Source organism: Spermophilus citellus (assembly GCF_964194105.1).
Source record: "Spermophilus citellus genome assembly, chromosome: 10".
NCBI classification, from domain to species: Eukaryota; Metazoa; Chordata; class Mammalia; order Rodentia; family Sciuridae; genus Spermophilus; species Spermophilus citellus.
The window spans coordinates 50,334,941-50,352,255 of record NC_138197.1 but is presented as its reverse complement, the minus strand read 5'-3'; the positions used below and the strand labels follow the sequence as shown (position 1 = coordinate 50,352,255).

General features: G+C 34.9%; 2 protein-coding genes across 5 annotated transcripts in view; one reads left to right on the top strand and one right to left on the bottom strand.

The window, feature by feature from the left end:
* Window positions 1-316: 316 nt before the first annotated feature.
* Window positions 317-8,613, bottom strand: ETFRF1 (electron transfer flavoprotein regulatory factor 1). Of its 2 annotated transcripts, XM_081311161.1 has the most exons (4): window positions 8,483-8,604; window positions 5,707-5,790; window positions 1,238-1,326; window positions 317-1,156 (listed from the first exon to the last, which is right to left on the bottom strand). In XM_081311161.1, the coding sequence occupies exons 3-4, from the start codon at window positions 1,280-1,282 to the stop codon at window positions 935-937; spliced, it is 267 nt and encodes an 88-aa protein (XP_081167287.1). In that variant the 5' UTR covers window positions 1,283-1,326; window positions 5,707-5,790; window positions 8,483-8,604; the 3' UTR covers window positions 317-934. The 2 variants fall into 2 exon arrangements, with proteins under 2 accessions (XP_081167287.1, XP_081167286.1); XM_081311160.1 differs by lacking the exon at window positions 5,707-5,790 and having other exon boundaries at window positions 8,483-8,613.
* A 115-nt stretch (window positions 8,614-8,728) lies between these two features.
* The window catches only part of DNAI7 (dynein axonemal intermediate chain 7), an 83,112-nt gene continuing 74,525 nt past the window's right edge, over window positions 8,729-17,315 (top strand). For 2 of the 3 annotated variants that reach the window (XM_081311155.1, XM_081311154.1), the window contains exons 1-2: window positions 8,730-8,829; window positions 11,693-11,710. In XM_081311155.1, coding sequence (XP_081167281.1) covers window positions 8,827-8,829; window positions 11,693-11,710 — 21 coding nt within the window. In that variant the 5' untranslated portion in view covers window positions 8,730-8,826. Of the gene's footprint in view, window positions 8,830-11,692; window positions 11,711-17,315 lie in introns of all 3 variants that reach the window. The other variant, XM_081311153.1, reaches the window with a different exon arrangement.

Sequence of the window (17,315 nt, the reverse complement as noted above, 5' to 3'; positions counted from 1 at the left end):
CCAGGGCCTCACATGTGTTAGGCAAGTGCTTTACCATTGAGCTATATCCCAAGCCCTGACAATGTGTATTTCTTAAAGGAAATTCTCAAAACATTTGCTCCCCAATTGATATGGAACATTTTATAAGCTGTATACACTAAAGTATACTAGTAGATCCTTTTTATAGCTTTTACAATTTAGAAATGTTCTTTGTTTATAGAAGTTGCCAAGAACATTATGTAATGTTTGAACTAAATTCATATAAGGTTAGGCCCACCACCATGTTAATTCAGGCAGAAGTAGATGCAAAACAAATCTGCTTTTATGACAAAAAAAATAGAATAAGGTTATTATTTTATTTTGAAAGAAGGTAATTGATTCACAACAAATGATTTAAGGCCCAAGGGAGTCAACAGCAAAGTTAATAATGGAAATAATAGTTATGTAATGCCAATCACTGGGAGGCTATTTCAAGGTCAGAAGTAATCTTCCTTCATATCTGTTATTTCTAGAACTGCATTTAAATCATTACTGGGTGTTATTTGTTTTTTTTCTTTTAATCATCCTTTAACATGTGCTTTAATGTACCAAATTGGGTCAAAAATAAAAGAGAATAAATGCTAAGAAATTATTTTGCTTATTAAATGGCATTTTCTTGTCAGTACAAGGGAGAAATTGGCTAAAAGTAATAGACTAAAGTTAGAAAACAATTTCTTACTGGGTTCTTATTAATTTATAATTGGTAGCATAAGTTAAATTGTTATTTTAATAAAAATTGAGCATAAAGGATTGTGGATGTATCTCTTAGTTATCCGGTTGAAACATACTAGTTTTGGTTCAGCAGGACAGTTCAGGTATTTTTTTACACATGTATATCTTGCCATTCTAGTTTAGAATATTTGGTATACACAAAACAGATGGTACTGATTTTTCAGCTGATTTATAGTAGTAATGATCACTTAGTTTTGTTGATGTCTGAATAATAGCGTTGTTTCATAGCTCTGTATTTCCTAAGGAAGTATAAGGCTTCTAGCTCTTTCATGACAAATTCGCCTCGTTCAATAAGTTCTTTGATCTTCTCTGGATCCTTCACATCTTTGTTTTTAAGGAAAACATTCTTCAAACGCCTTTTAAAATAGTCTGCTCCTTTTGGATAGTCCCGTCCAAGGTACAGCAGCTTGAAAAAGAAAGATTATATATTTCTAAATAATCAGGGTTATATGACAACATTTGTAAAACTGGCAACATAATTACTCACATTTTTATAAAGATTCAGTACTTCTCCTCTTAAAGAATTGGCCATTTTCGTTTAACATTTAAATTAATCCACTTTTATACATAACATACCTAAAGAAAAGGAAAATTTTTTGTAAATAACTCCACTGTATTCTTAAATAATAAAATAACACAGATCTTATACACTGGGAAATGGTACCTTTTTTTAACCTTTTGGTAAGTAGCCCTTTTATTGATGTTTGAGGTACTGAGATATAGCTATGAACATGTCAGCTATGTGAACATGTACAAAACTACTTCTAATGAAGTCTTAATAAACAAGATAATTATGAATGGTGACAAGTTCTATGAAGGAGAGAAGATTATGAGAAAACAGATTATCTTAAGTACAAAGCACTATCTCCTTTTACTACACAGTGGAATGAGAACTAGATTTTACTCCCACCTGCAAAATGTGTTCTACAGGTTACTTAACTTTTGAGCTTCGCTTTCTTTAAGGGAAAATTCTTTTTACCCTGTTCTCAGGGCAAGGCCAGGTCTGTTTGGGGGATATTAAGAGTCCTGATCAAATCTAGAAGGGTAGTCTCCTCCAGAGGAAGGTTAAAAACTAAAAGAAACTGAGTATGTGAGTAAAATAGGTTGGCAGTGATTAGTAGATAAACAATATGATAGATAAACCATCTATCTACTTATTTATCTACAAGGGTGTCCATGAAGAAGAGGCAACATCCAGTGGCATGCAAAATGCTTCTCTCTATATCTTTGTTAATGCTACAATAAGGAGAGGAAGCTCTTTAAAGGCACCGTTACAGCCTAAACACAAAATAATTCCTACTAGTTAAAACTATTAGAATTAAATCAAAATCCCTCACACTGCATCCTATCAGATGGACACAATTCCAAGATATTCCTTTATGGTTCCAATTTTGATCACTGGATTAAAGTGGTGTTATTCAAGTTATTTCTCCAAAGTACCTACTTTTTGTTTGTCTTTCAGTGGACAATGGTATTTAGAAACTACCACCTCATGGAATATTTTAGAAACCAAGATATGGGAGCTAGAAGTGCTTAAAACAGTGGGTTTGTCACTATTCCAAGGACCTCTTCAGTGGGCAAACTTGCAAACAAATGTATATACATGTAGATTAAGTGTGATATGTGTATACATACACAATTATTTTTATACAAATTTCTATATAACCTGATAACATTCGATTCCAACATTACAAGGTTTGTTTTCATTTTAGTTTTTCCTTTCCATAGTTTTAGCACTCTTGTCCACCAATAAGAAATCTGGTTCTCATTATCCTCCATAAATTTGCTTTTTGGATCATCACTCCTCCACCCACAAGGCAACCAAATTCCTGTCACTGTCACCACTCAACACACACTACTCTGAGCTCTGCCACCTAGTTCCACCATCCCACATTTTCTTCTCCCCATTCCTTTCTTCTCATCTCCCTCTCTGAGGCTCAACAATTATGCTGTGCCACTACCCCCTTCCTAGATAAGTTTCACTTGTTCCAACTCCAACAACCTGTGCCACCACCTTCTCTATCCAAAGAAATGTTCTCCTCACTTCATGGTAGGCTCTTATAAACAAACCCCTCCTAACCCCCAAAGACCATTCTCATTCATTTGAGGTCCAATACCATTTGCTGGGATATTACCTTACAATCCCTTCATCTCTCTTCCTTTCTCTAGATGCCCACCCACTTAATGACCTTTGAACTGAAGATTTTTTGTACATAAGTTTTAAGGGTTATTTTATAGTTAACTAGCAGAAAGTATAAATTAAAATTATAGCACCATGTTCAGTTAGAAATAATTGTGCTAAGTCCTCCCATTACTTTTCTTTTGGTTCAGTCCTAAAGTACAATAATATAGACTCATCATTAAGACCTCACCTGTCCCCCTGCCTCATTTAGGCATTTTGACAAAATTTACATCTTTCATAATTTGAAAGGTAGGGTGTCAGTGTTTTCATGCATATTGTCTTATGTTTTTATATCTTATGCTTAAGAAAAAAGTGCATAAAATGTGGAAATTTAAAGTCATTCAGGTTATGAAATAATTAAATCTTTGAAGCCTTCATATGCGTCTTTCCAGTCATCTCCTTCCCATCTCTACCAAGATGACCACTAATGACTTGCAAATTACTCTTGCTTTGTAGTTTTCCCAACCATGAACACTTTCTTAAATAATATATTTAGTTTTGACAATTTCAACAGCAAGCATGAGTCTAAGTAAGGACAGAGGAAATAATCCTGTTACTAAATGAAAGCCCAAAAGTCCTAATCTGGCTTTACCTTCCCCAGGATTTAAAGTTCCCTTCAGGAGTATTTAGTAATATCATGAATCTTCAGCTCTCCACAAATGAAGCGTGTGGAAATCAGGTATAAATATTGACACTTGATTTCTGGCTATTACACAGAATAGGGAAGAAAAGACTATTATTTACTTTAAGCTCACCAAAGCCCAACATCAGCTTCTGGGAACAGGTTGAAGCAAAAGGTCAAAATGAGTGTCCTTAAGTTGATTCAGTCAGTGAACACAGCACAGAAGAGAGCAGGTATTTCATTTCCATGTGGTCCAGACAAGGCAGGTACTGATTAGAATCTGCCAGACCTGCCTTGGTTTAATGTCCTCATAAAAAGAGGGAATCTTGATAGCTCTCAATGTGAGTTTGATTCTAGATTGGTTGTTCCATATCAACTATTGTGTTGGGATGTCATTTGTCCATCCTAAAAATTCCTTTGTCTTCTATATTGACTATCCTACTTCTCATTTTCCAAAGTGTCCCTTTTTCTGATTTTATTGTTTTGGTACAGCACATCCTTTAATACAAAGGGCATATAGGAGTAAATAAGACTTTGAATGTCTAAAAATGGCTGGCCACTTTATATTTGATTGATAGTTTGGTTGGGTATAGAATTTTAAACTGGAAACAATTTTCTTTCAACATTTTGAAGCAATTGCTCATCTGTAATTTTACTTCCAGCACTGCTATTAAGAAGTTCAAAGCAGCCTGGATAAATGATCTTTTATTTATATGTGATGTATTTTTTTCATCTCCTCAGATATTTGAGACTTCTTTGAAGATTTTGAAACTTTACAATGCATGGGTTTATTTTCTTTCTCTGTGATACACTTAGCTTTTGCAATCTGGAAACTTTGAAGTCTGGGAAAGAAATTAATTTTGTTCTTAGTTTCGTGTCCCTCTCCCCAATTTTCTCTTTTCTCCCTTCTAGGAACTCCTATTATTTGAGTGTGTGAAATTCTAGATATGCCCTCTTTCTTTTTTTTCTTTTTTCAATTTTCTGGGATACTTTCTCATAAACTTCCAAGTGTTCTATCAAATTTTTTCCTTTCTGCTATAATCTCTAAGAACTCTTATTATTAATTTTTTTCAGTATCCTGTTCTTGCTTTAAGAACACAGATGTTTTTGTAATTACATAATATATGTATCTCTGAAAAACTTTGATTTTGCAAAAACATTAAAAATAATAAGAGAGGCTATGGGAGATATGTTTGATCAGATACCTCAAATTCTATACAGCTGAAATCAGAGCAGTATTCAAAACCAGAAATGGTACTTGGACAGTTAATCTGAAACATTTAGACTTCTCTCAGAATAGGAAGAGACCACAGAGAGGTTAAAAATAATAGAGTAGTCTGAGGATGGGAGTAGGGGGCTGGAGACTTGGGTGAGAATCAAACATGAATGAAGCAATCACTGGGGATGATGGATATGTTTATTTTTCATGGTAAAGGTCTCATAGTTGTATAATAGATATCAAACTTATCAAATTATACTTTACTATATATAATTATGCCTTAGTAAAACTACTAAAAATAGAATAGGAATTCTGATAAGACATTAAGATATATATGTAAGCAGAGATCCATCCAAATGATCAGGCTGCCAGTTAGTGAGTAGGGGTAGGTGTTCAACCTGCCCCCAAGTCAGCAGCTACACATAATTTGCGGTATGCCTCCCTGGGGAGGAAATACTGGATATAAGCTCTTATTTTACAATGTAAAATAGTACATCTAAAAGGTACCTCCTGCCAGTATAGCAGCTAAGCAAAGACCTTTCTTTTCTTGCTGACTCATATATCTTTTTTTCTGGCCTCTCTTTTGGGGGGAAAAACCAACATAGGAATCAAAATTATTTCCACACTAATACTTAGAAAATTCTCTTGTAGTTTATAAGCTAACTCACATAATAAACACATAATGGAGTCAAACCTTTTTTTCTCCCCTTCTGAGTTCACTGTTAGCTTTGTTGAAACTTTCTATTTTATTCCCAATTGCTCTCCCCCACCCCCTGTTTTTTTAATCTCTATCACTTCTGAGCTTTCTTCCAAAATCTGGTGTTCTTTTTCTGTCCATTCTTTTAAGGACAAAAAAGTCTTCTAGATCTGCATCTATGGTTGAAGCTTATAGCCTTTGAACTTCACTTCAGGTATCCTAGGTGGGTCCTTTACCTTCTGATGTATCTTGGATTGTTCCTCTTGGGCTGCTCTGTTCCCTGAGCAGTCTACCAATCTCTGAGGTTTTGCCTATTAAACCTTAAAAAGAAAGAGGAATGAGGGTCTTGCATTCAGCATTATGAATACCTAAATTCTATCACTTCTCATGTATTATAGTATGCTTGAAGATGCCCTAGTATTACTTTGTCTAGAAATAAACCTCCAGTCATCTGTGGGAATGAGGGGTGTAGTTACTTAAAGGAGTCTATCAAATGCTTTCATTTAGTTCTCTTTAATTTTCATTCTTCACCTCCAATTCCAGGGCCGCTGTTCCAATGTCTTTTAAGAATACTGTGGTAAAAACTGTTTTTTTCTAGGTCACTTTTATTCATTGTTTTCCAGCTTCTAAAGTTTTATTGCTGTCAAAACCTCTCCAAATCTCCATTTTTATATCCCTTCAGAAAGAGACAGTAGAATTCTGGAAGGGAGTAAAATCAGGGTATATTGAACCTACCAAACAACAACTAAGGTATTTCATTAAAATATTTTTTTGGGGAAGGGCCATTATCAGAGTGAGCTATTCTTAAGAATGTTAAAGAACCATGTGGTTCTCAAAAAATTCAAAATTAAATGTATAGATATAATTTTAAATTGCAATAGACTGTTTAATGTTTGGCAAAGAACCTGGCTTCATTTAATTAACAATTTGTAATATATGAAAGCTTTTTGAGAACCTGATTTATGTTGCTGGCTTTTTTTAAAACAAATTATTAATAAAAGATTTGCCTAGCAAAAAATGTAGCTAGTGTGGCTAAGGTAAAAATTGTCCAATTCTTTGACGTTATGTGAATGAAGTCAGTTTATTGTTATATTGCTGACTTTCAGGCATTTGAGTTTATTTCAGCTATTGGGAGAAACAGGTCTTCTTGGGTTTCCAATTTAGGAAACTATTTTAAGTCCACCAGGGACATGGGCTGCTGCTTAACTCTTCATGAAGTCATGGAAGTTATGGAAGCCAAAAAAATTAGGGTTTAAGAGAAACTCCCCATTATTCTAAGAACTTGGGTATGTGATGGGTGAGAAAGAGGTGCAATCCCCATTGATTTTTTTCATTGATGCAGATTAGGAGTTAACTAACAATCAGCTCCACTCCTAGGTTAACAGTGAATTGTCAATTTACTAGGAGTTATGGTGCCCAAATTGTTAATTACCCTTTCCCATAAAGTTCAGATAACAACATAAGCTGAAGGAAAACACAAAAGAGAGGTCGGAAAAATGTTATTTGTAATTGGTTCTAGTCGACTTAAACAGGTGAAGCACAATTTCCCCAAACTAGATAATCCTAGAAAGCTTTATACACAAAAAATTGTACCAACACACTTGCCATCAGCAGATAAGTAATCAAGAGACAGGTGACAAGAGATTTTACCCTTAAAGGCCAGCATACACATCCATTCTAGGCCTGGAAAGCAGACAATACAAAGTGAGTTGTGGATAGGTATGTTTAGAAGGGGCAGGTAGGTGCTACACCTGTCTGAAGGTAAAGAGATACCAGGGAGCAGGCCTGTACAAGGATACTAGTAGACAGTAAAGCTCATGAGTATAATTCCTTATGCCACAGTGACTAACAGAGATCAGCATTTTGGAATCCAACACATCTATGCAATTCCTCCTCTCAGGGAAGGAGGTTAACAGAGAGCTTGAGTAGATTCTTTCCCCTGGAGGTCTACCATTTTAAGGTAGTTTGGGTTTACCATTATCTTTTGCCCCATCGATCCTAATTAAGAGATGACTAAGGTTTTGTATTAAATATTAGTAGTTTTGTTTAATTCAAAACAAAAGCACACTTCTATACCAAATAGCTACAGTGAGCTGTAAAAGGGCTCCCAATGAAGCCAAAAGTAAAAACAACAGATGTTTTTATCTAGCTTCCAGCATGTGGAGGTAGGTGGGATGTAATAACTATTACACACTAAGACTTCTGTTAAGTGGGGCTTATAATGTTTTACCCACAAAGGCTAGTTCTGTCGGTACTACTTTTTAAAAAATGAATAATACATTTCATCAACGGTGTTGGAAGGGATAGAGCATTATTAGAATTCAGAGATGAGAAACAGGGCCAATAGTTTTAAAGTATTTCCGGCCTTGTCATGAAAAAAACAGGGTTTACACAGGTCCTAAAATCACAGAGAAAAATTGGGGCTTTGGAAAAATAACAGTCACTTAATTTCTTCTCATTTTCCTCTTGGTGTGGGGTGCCGGTGTTTATTCATGTGCGGAAGGGACAGAAATTATGAAAGTTGTGCTATTTGTTAGTACACTTAAGTGTGTGACCTTGGGCACATAAGTCTTGCTGGGCCTCAGCACTCAGCAGTCTTCAACTGTTAGGAATATTTTGCCCACTAATTACTTCAAATCATTTTCAATTCTTGTTTATGGCTGTCCTTAGGATAGGGGAAACGTACTTTTCACAGAAAGTAAACAGATCCACGAGCAGAGAGAAGATTCTGGACTATGTTAATCTAAAAGTAACCAACCCTCTAGGAGTCAATTTGTTCCTATCCAAATTTGCAAATGATCCTGTCCCCTGGCTGGAATAACTCTGGTGGCCCAGATAGCGCACTAGGATGTCTGTCGCTTGAACCAAACGCGGGTCGCTCCCTTTCTTCTGGAAACCGTCCCAGAAAGATTCGCCCCGACACACTTTAGGCAAAAAGAGGAGAGAGACTGTCAGCGTCGGAAGACGCTCAGAAACCCCTTCCCACACCCAGTGGTTCTCGCCCAGACATACTTCACCAACTCCAGACCCCAGAATCCGGAAAACAACAAAGCGCCCCGGTGGCTGCACTCTGGCGCTTTCCGGTACGCTACAGCCTTAAGAGCCTCTGACCCAGGCGACTTCACGGCTCCTCCACAGCCCAGCCAGGCGGGGGGAAGCTGAGGCAACCTGTCAGCGGTGGGGGCGGGACGACAACCGGAAGTTTCTCTGTGCGGCGGCGCACGCCGGTATGGGCGGGCCTGAGCTCCGCCTATGTTGCGCAAGTGGGCGGTGCTTGTTGTCTTGACCACCTGGGCAGCGTTGGTTCACAACTGAGCTCTGACTTTGCTGACGGGGAAGGTCGTTCTTGCTTCCTCATGGTGAGAGGGGAAAACGAGAGGTAGTTCAAGAGGCGAGCATTAATTCAGCTTCACCAGTGTTGAGTGACGTAACAAGAGCCCGTCATATTTTAGAAAGGAGCGGCTCAGTTGAGGAAAGAACCCTTAGCCCGGGGCGGGTCCGTTTTCTCCAGACTGGTAGCCTTGGGGTCCTGAGTCCAGCAGACAGGTGGGAGTCCCAAACCAGTTTCTGCAAACAGATAGCCATAATGGTAACATGATGTCCTAATCTTACTTGTTGCTAAACTGTAATTTAGCAACGAGATTAGGACATCATGTTCCCAACCTAGTAATTCCCAATGATAGACGTTTCCACTAATTTGCTTTCTTATTCAAATTTGGCAAATATGTATTTACATCTCTTCTGTAGTTAATTAAAAGCTGATAAATTTATTGTACTCTGAAAGGTTATCTTGTGTGGTATTTCTTAGGAGTATGAATTGTTTTATCATTCAGTGTAGTCAATCTGCATTAAATATGATAAAGCTTCACATTTTGTTTTTGTGTACCCAGCTGTCAAGTCTTCCCCAAGGAGACAAACCAACACATAACTATGAGCTGATCTCTTTTCCCATTTTCTTAAATGTGATTTCCACCAAGAGATCTTCTATGATTAAAACCAGAGGAAGTGGAGAACGTAATTACTTGGTTAATTATTTAATGCATTAATTAAAGGAAAATATGGAGTGCATTCTTTGTGTTTGGCGCTGGGGTGGAAGCTAGATATGAAAACCAATGTGACAACCCTTCTATGGGAGGCAGATGAAACAAATTAACTTCAATACAGTTTTATAACTAACAATTGAAGAATCTAAAAGGGGGTAACAAAGTTGGAAATGATTAAATTGGGGGAAGGGGGAGACAGGAAAGAGTTGGGGTTTTCAACCTGTTTTAAAATATAAATGTGAGTTTTCTACAAGTGGTGGGAAGAAATAGGTAGTAGAGAGCACTTCTGTCAGAATACAAACAGGTAAGCCAATTTAAAACTATTGGTAAATTGGGAGAACAAAAAGTACGTATTTGTTCCTTTTGAATGTGAGTTGAAGTTTCTTCTTCTTAGATTCTTATAGCAATATTTCTCAATTGTAGCCCCTGGAGCTTTTATCGCTAACTCACTGGAGTACTTGTTAAAAACTCAGATTCCAAAAACCCACTCAACTCCAAACATATTGAACTGGCTGCCATGAAATACTACAAACTAAGTAGCTTAAACTATAGAAATTTGTGTCTCACAGTTACAGAGATCAAGGCATCAGCAGGGCTATGCTTCCCCTAAAGACCCTAAGGAGGGATTTATTCAGACCTACCTTCTAGCTTCTAATAGTTCCTTGGTTTGTGTCAACATAACTTCATTCTTCACAAGATATTCTCCCCGCAAGAGTGTCTTAAGTCCAAGGTTCCCCTTTTTATAATACCAACCCTAGTCCATTATGTCCTCATCTTAATTTAACTAATTAAGTCAGCAGTATCCTATTTCCAAGTAGGTCAAATTCTTAGATACAAGGGTTTAGGACTTCTTCATGTGAATTTAGAAAGAACACAATTCAACCCATCACATCTGCTGAATCATAACATGGGAAGGGAAGTGAGTTCAGGAACATGCATTTCTATGAAAGATTATCAGATGATTTTTATGCCTTCTGAACTTTGAGAACTATTTTACTGCATAATAGCTCTTATGATTTTCAGGAGGAATGAGGATATGTACTTACCCCTAACCTGTTTCATATTAGAAGCACTCACGAGAGATGACAGTTTGCCCATCTTAAAATAGGGCTACTCAAGAACAAGAACAATGTTATTTACATATTCTTCTGTATAGTATTTATATCTGGTTGAACACGTTTCTATTTATGGATAGCAAATATTATAACAAAAATATAACCCATTTGTAAAAACCATATGAGATCAAAATATCTATTATTCCTCTGTACTTTGTCTACAGCACCTTTGTCTACAGCACCTCAGACTGCCTTACGCATAAAGCATTAGTAAATATCTGCTGAATCAGTAAAATATATATACTTTTCAAGATGAAATCTAATGTGTTATATAGTGATAATCTTGTGACTTGAACCAGTATTTTCCTTGTATAGCTTTTCAAATATATATAATAAAATAATCACATGATCTATTACAAATTCCTTACAAGAAATCTGATGGATATATTGGCTTTATCAATAACAAGTAATGTTATTGAAAATACTCATAATTATAAATCTTTATTGAAATATTTTACTTTCCAAAATAACTTCCAGAAAAGAATAGATCTGCTGTAAAGAACCTTAAATCTCCATAGCTTTGCCTTCTTTATATAACCAATTCCCTTTCAATAAAACCTACCCATCTTATTATACAGAAAGATTATTTCTTTATAAAATGAGATCATTTCCACACTTGCACATTTGATGTTACTGCCAATAATTAGTCACCAATTTATTACTTTTGGAACCCTTTAAACCAGTACTTTCTTGACTGGCACTCAGTTTAGTGATAGAGTATTTTATTAAATAATAGATCCTTGATTGTCATAAGAAATATTGTTGGAAACTGTGTACAAAAGATGCCCTCATGGGTGAATTATCTTAGTTTTTCCTGTAGTACATACTTATAGTTTTGTCTGAATTGTGTGTGTGGTTTTATGTTTAACCTAAATCATTTTTTAAACAGCTTTTTAATTTAGGATAACTTTAGATTTACAGAAAAGTTGCAAAGATTGTACAGAGAGTTCCCTTATGCTCTTTACCAAGGTTCTCCTAATTTTAACATCTTACATAATCATGATATTTTTGTTGAAAATATCTGAATTATTTTTAAAATTTATCATTTGTTTTCCAACTTTTAGGGTCCCAAAGAAAAAAAGGTATGTAGAAATTATTATTTTCTCAAAAGTTTATTTTATGAACACATTGTTTTACAGAATTCTTATGAAATTTTAAGCTAATTTTCTAGTTTTATTATAATGTATAGAATTTACTATGCTTACTTGTTTACATATTAATTCTATTTAAATCATGGAATAATCCTTAACAATTATAAACATTTTTAATTTGATATAAAAAAGATATTTCTAATTTCATAAATACAACTAAAAATTGCCTTTATTTTTACCTGTGTTTTCTTTTAAGAACTCCTTTTCTTGTCTATGGCCACACCACCCTGAACGCTCCCGATCTCATCTGATCTCGGAAGAACTCCTTTTTCTTTTTCCCAGAAAAACACAAAAATTTATTTGTAAAACCTGCTATGACTTAAAAATGAACCCCAAATTAATATGAGTTTAAATGGATTAACACATACTTGTGTGTTTTTTAATTTTTTAATTTTGTTTTTTTGTTTTTCTTTTTAGTACTGGGTAGAAATATAGTTCAATAAAAGATGTACTGTTCTGTGTGTTTAGAATGCCCTTTTTTCTCTTCTTCACTTTTTGGATTTATACTTTTTAGGCAGAGATTATAATCTCTTAACTGCAGGCCAGATTTAGCCTACAAACATATTTTATTTGCCCTTAAAGGTTGTTTTTTAATTTTCCTTTTAAAAAATCAGTTGTTTTTCACAAAAATGTGATTTCCATCTTTTAATGAAATATCGGAATTCTGATAACATTGGGCCTACAGTCGTATGAGGCAACAGTTGACTTTTCTCAATGGCAGCTAACCCTTTTAGGAGTGCAGAAAGTCTTCAGTTTGCCATAGTTCTCACCATGGCCACATCCCTTACTTTATTTACCTACCTGGTCTCAACAGGGATTTATTTAGGTTTAAAATGCCCGCTTTAAGACATTTCTCAAGGTTCATTTCTTCATAGATTTTCCCATCATTTCTCTTGCAGACTCAATTACAGTGGGCTTCTCTGTTCATAGATTCTACATCCATGGAGTCAACCAACCATGGCTTAGAAATCCATTTTTAGGGCTGAGGTTGAGGCTCGGTGGTAGAGCACTGGCCTAGCATGTGTGAGGCACTGGGTTTGATTCTTAGCACCACATATGAATAAATGAATAAAATAAAGGTCCATCAACAATTTAAACAAAAATTTAAAAAAGAAATCCATTTCTAAACAGTTGTGACTTTAGAATATAACAATTATATCCTAAAAGCTAGAAGAAATAACATTGAGTGTTGAGTATTTCACTGTAAATGATATGTTTTAAAAAAATTGCATTGGTACAGAATATGTACAAGCTTTTTTCTGTCATTATTCCCTAAACAATACAGTATAACAACCATTTATATAATATTAACATTCTATTAGGTATTAACAAGTAATCTTGAGATGGTTTAAAGTATATGAGAGGATGTGCGTAAGTTATGTGGAAATACTATGCTATTTTATATAAGGGATGTGAGCATGTGTACACTTTGAAATCCATAGAGGCCTAGAACCAATCTCCAACCTATATCAAAGGATACTTGTATTCTTATAGTACATGCATTTCTACATACCTAAATTATAATTCATAACATTTTATTGGAATTATGTATTTATGTCTGTGAGCTGTTAAAGTTAAGGTACATGTCACCTATTTTTATGTCCATAACATTTAGTATAGTGCCTGGTACGTGTAGAAATTCAGTCAATGTTTGTTAAATAAATATGTGAAACTCCATTTACTCTGCCAATACTTAAAAACATTTGAGTCCTTGACTACTTTGAAGAAACACTTGCATAAATGTGCAGTTGCTATTGATATAATTAAACATTTCTTTAAGAAATATTGTTGCATTCCTTCTGTGTCTGCATTTGTCAGTTATTTGGACCCACTACCAACCTGATACTCTTAGAGGTTGTAAATATAACTGAACAAAATTAATGAAGCACTCATAAAAGTTCTTAATAGGGAGGCTTCTGGAGGGTGCTATATATCTCTTCAGTTAGTCATTGGTTTATGTGGACTTTTTTTTTCCTGATCCAAATTCTTAAATCTTAGAGGAATTATTTTAACCTGAAAACTCATTGTTTACTTTGGTGCTTAATCGTATGTCTTAGTGTGTGTTATCTTGCTAATAACACAATACCACAGAATGGGCACGTTATAATGAAAAGAGCCAAGACTTTGGCTTATGGCTTGATCCAATATTGAGCCCCAGTGAGGTGCAGAGAATCACATTGTGAGAAACAAGGAGCTTTTATACCAGACCCACTCTTGAGATAACACATGAACTCGTTAATCTGTTATCCCATTAATTTTTTTATTTTAAAGAGAGAGTGAGAGAGGAGAGAGAGAGAGAGAGATTTTAATATTTATTTTTTAGTTTTCGGCAGACACAACATCTTTGTTGGTATGTGGTGCTGAGGATCGAACCGGGCTGCACGCATGCCAGGCGAGCGCGCTACCACTTGAGCCACATCCCCAGCCCTATCCCATTAACTATATGAATGGATTAATCCACTGATGATGTCAAAGCCCTGCTCACTCCTTAAACGTCTCACCTCTTAATACTCAGCAGGTTAAATTTTAACATGAGTTTTAGAAGAACAAATATAATTAAACACTAGCATAATGTATATATGGATACTAAATAAATGCTTTTGGATTTTTGTGTATAGTAATGTTTTCCTTAGAGATGGTGATATTCTTCCTATGAAATTTGAAACCAAACCCAAGAAATATATCACATACTTTTGAATTATTCTGTTTTTGAAGAGTGTGGTTTTGGGATAAGTCTATACCCTTGTATTTTCAGTAAAGAAAACATTAAAGTATATATTTTACTTTTTCTGATTATTCAAAGTATTTTAAGAGAAACAATAATAAAGATGGTATAAAATTAAAATAGTAATAGAATGGAAATTTTCTTCTTTCCCAAGATACCCAGTCTGCCTTCCTAGAATAATCACTGCTTATCTTTTCAGAAGTTTTCTAAACATTAAGGAGTACATACAGATGTACACACACACACACATCTTTTCTTCTTTTAGCTTTCACTTATCAATATATTTCATTCAAGTATACTCATCTTTTTACCATTTAACATACTGACATTGAGATGTGTTTTATAATAGATAGCATGTTCCTCTCCTTGTAGTCCTGCCGTGATATCCATTTCTTCTATAGAGGATATTTTCTTCTGTCAGTCATTTGGGCTCACTACCAACCTGTTACTACTTTAAATTTAGTTCTCAAGGGGTTTTGGACCAAACTAATGTTTTGCATCAGACTGAAAATCCAAATGAACTGGTTTGTGGTTTAAATTCTAAGGGAATTTTTTTTCTTTCTTCTATCCAGTGTCTGGGTTGAAATGCAGGTTTCCTCACTTATACCTTTCTGTGTTGTGGGCTTGTTTGTCTTCTCATGTGTATCTGTTTACTTTTAAATTACTATCTTAGGCATTATTTCCTTTATTTGGTAGTAATAAATTAAAGTGCATCTTACATCTGATGACATCATAGTCTTAATAGAACAAGTGTATCATGGGAACCATTTTGTTCTGGCATATTGAAATTACCTCATACCATTTAATAGCTACATTATTTTCAATTGAAAATAGGTACTATTATTTTTATATTCCTCTTTTTGCCACCACCTTATAAAAGCCTTGTATGTAAGTCCTTAAAAACATGGAAGAATATTTACTTTATCAGTTTAGTAATGTTCAAGGTATCTAGTGAATAATTTCAAGACCAATTTCTTGAACTCATCAAGTTTATATATTCTATTTTGGGTTGTAGAAATAAATAATATAATTTTAGGTACATTTAGATAGTCAGAAACCAAGTAAGAGGTCAATGAAAAATGTGGGATATAGTATGGTGGTGATGCTATTTAATATAGGGTTATTAACCAAGTAAAATTTGAAAAGTAATGTGGATAAAGCAAGGGAATAAGTCAATAGCTTGCCAAGGGACAAACATTCTACAGCTATTGCAAAGATCCATAGTTAGAAGTGACCTTGGTGAGGGTGCCAGTGTATTTAAAATAGAATGAACAAGGTAGAAATTGAAAGTTGTTAAGCAGAGCTAGTTTGTGGTTCATGGCCAAGTAGGCCTTGATGTATTTGGATTTCATTCTGGGTGTGTTGGGTAGCCTGGGAAAGCCTTAAGCAGAACAGCATGATCTGATTTACATTTTTAAAGGGTCATTGTGGCTGCCTTGTGGAAAATTCACTGTAGGGAAATAAGAATGAAAGTTGGAAGACCCATTAGGGTGCTGCAATAGCTGTTGCAATAACAGTCTGTATATGAAGATTTCAAGCTGAAGTAAACCAATTTACTCCTGGAAGTAAAAGATACTCCCAGAACTATACAAACTTTTCTAAGGATCCAAAGACACAGTTTTTTGGAAATCAATTTTTAGATAGTCAACTTCAATATTTACCCTTTCCTGAGAAAATACCTTGTCATAAAGTCCTACCTTCTTATCATTGCATCTTTCCCTTTTATAATCATCCTTGTATTTTATAAGATAAAAGCTTGTCTCTTATCCACAGCAAATCTTATTTTGGTTCATTGCCTAGGGTCTGTGGTTTCAAACCAATGGAAAACTAAAAACATTGGTTGGTGTTGGCAAAGCTTTCTCTAATAAAAGTATCAAAGACTTCTTGTTATTGTCTTTCTCTGTGTTAGTGGTGAAATGTGTCAAGAGAAATATTGAGATTTTCTGAATTCATATTTATTATAGGATGGAATGATGGGAGTGATGATAATTTTTGCTCAATGGTATTGTCCATGAGATTATGATCAATTAATAGTACAGAGAGCTCTCTCAGAACATACTTTATTGATAAAACATCTGGACTACAAAAAAGTAATACTATTAATTTTTAAATGTAGATTAAAGTATCAGTAAAATTGTAAATTAGTGTAGTAAATTAAAATAGACCTTAAAGTTGCCTTTTGATGGGACCAGGGTTGTGGCTCAGTGGTAGAGCGCTTGCCTAGCATGCATGAGGCACTGGGTTCAATGCCCAGCACCACATAAAAATAAGAAAAAATAAAGGTATTTTTAAAAAAGTTGCCTTTTGAAATTTCATGTAATTTAAATGAGTATTGTGCATTGCAAAGGCTAGAAAATTAGAAAAAAATTACAAAACCTGGTGCACTATTTAAAGATACATCACTGCACTTCTAATAATGTTTTTCAAAACCTTTGTACTTCATAGAATACATGAAATAGTGGAAGACACTGATCAGATCATGGGAAGAACCGAACTTACTGATTAACGAATGCATAGATGATTCTCATTATTCTTAGTTTATAATTTGTAAATTCCAGTGAAGAAAATAGCTTATTTTTTTTTTTTTCATTTTGGGTACTGGAGATTGAGCTCAGGGTCACTGAACTACTGAGCCACATCCTTAGCCCTTTTTTGTATTTTATTTAGAGACAGGGTAGTTGCATAGTGTCTTTCTTTTGTTGAGGCTGGCTTTTAACTTGCTGTCCTACTGCCCAGCCTCCCAAGCCACTGGGATCACAGGCCTGTGCCACCATGCCTGGCAAGAAAATGGCATTAGTAATGAAATTTTGA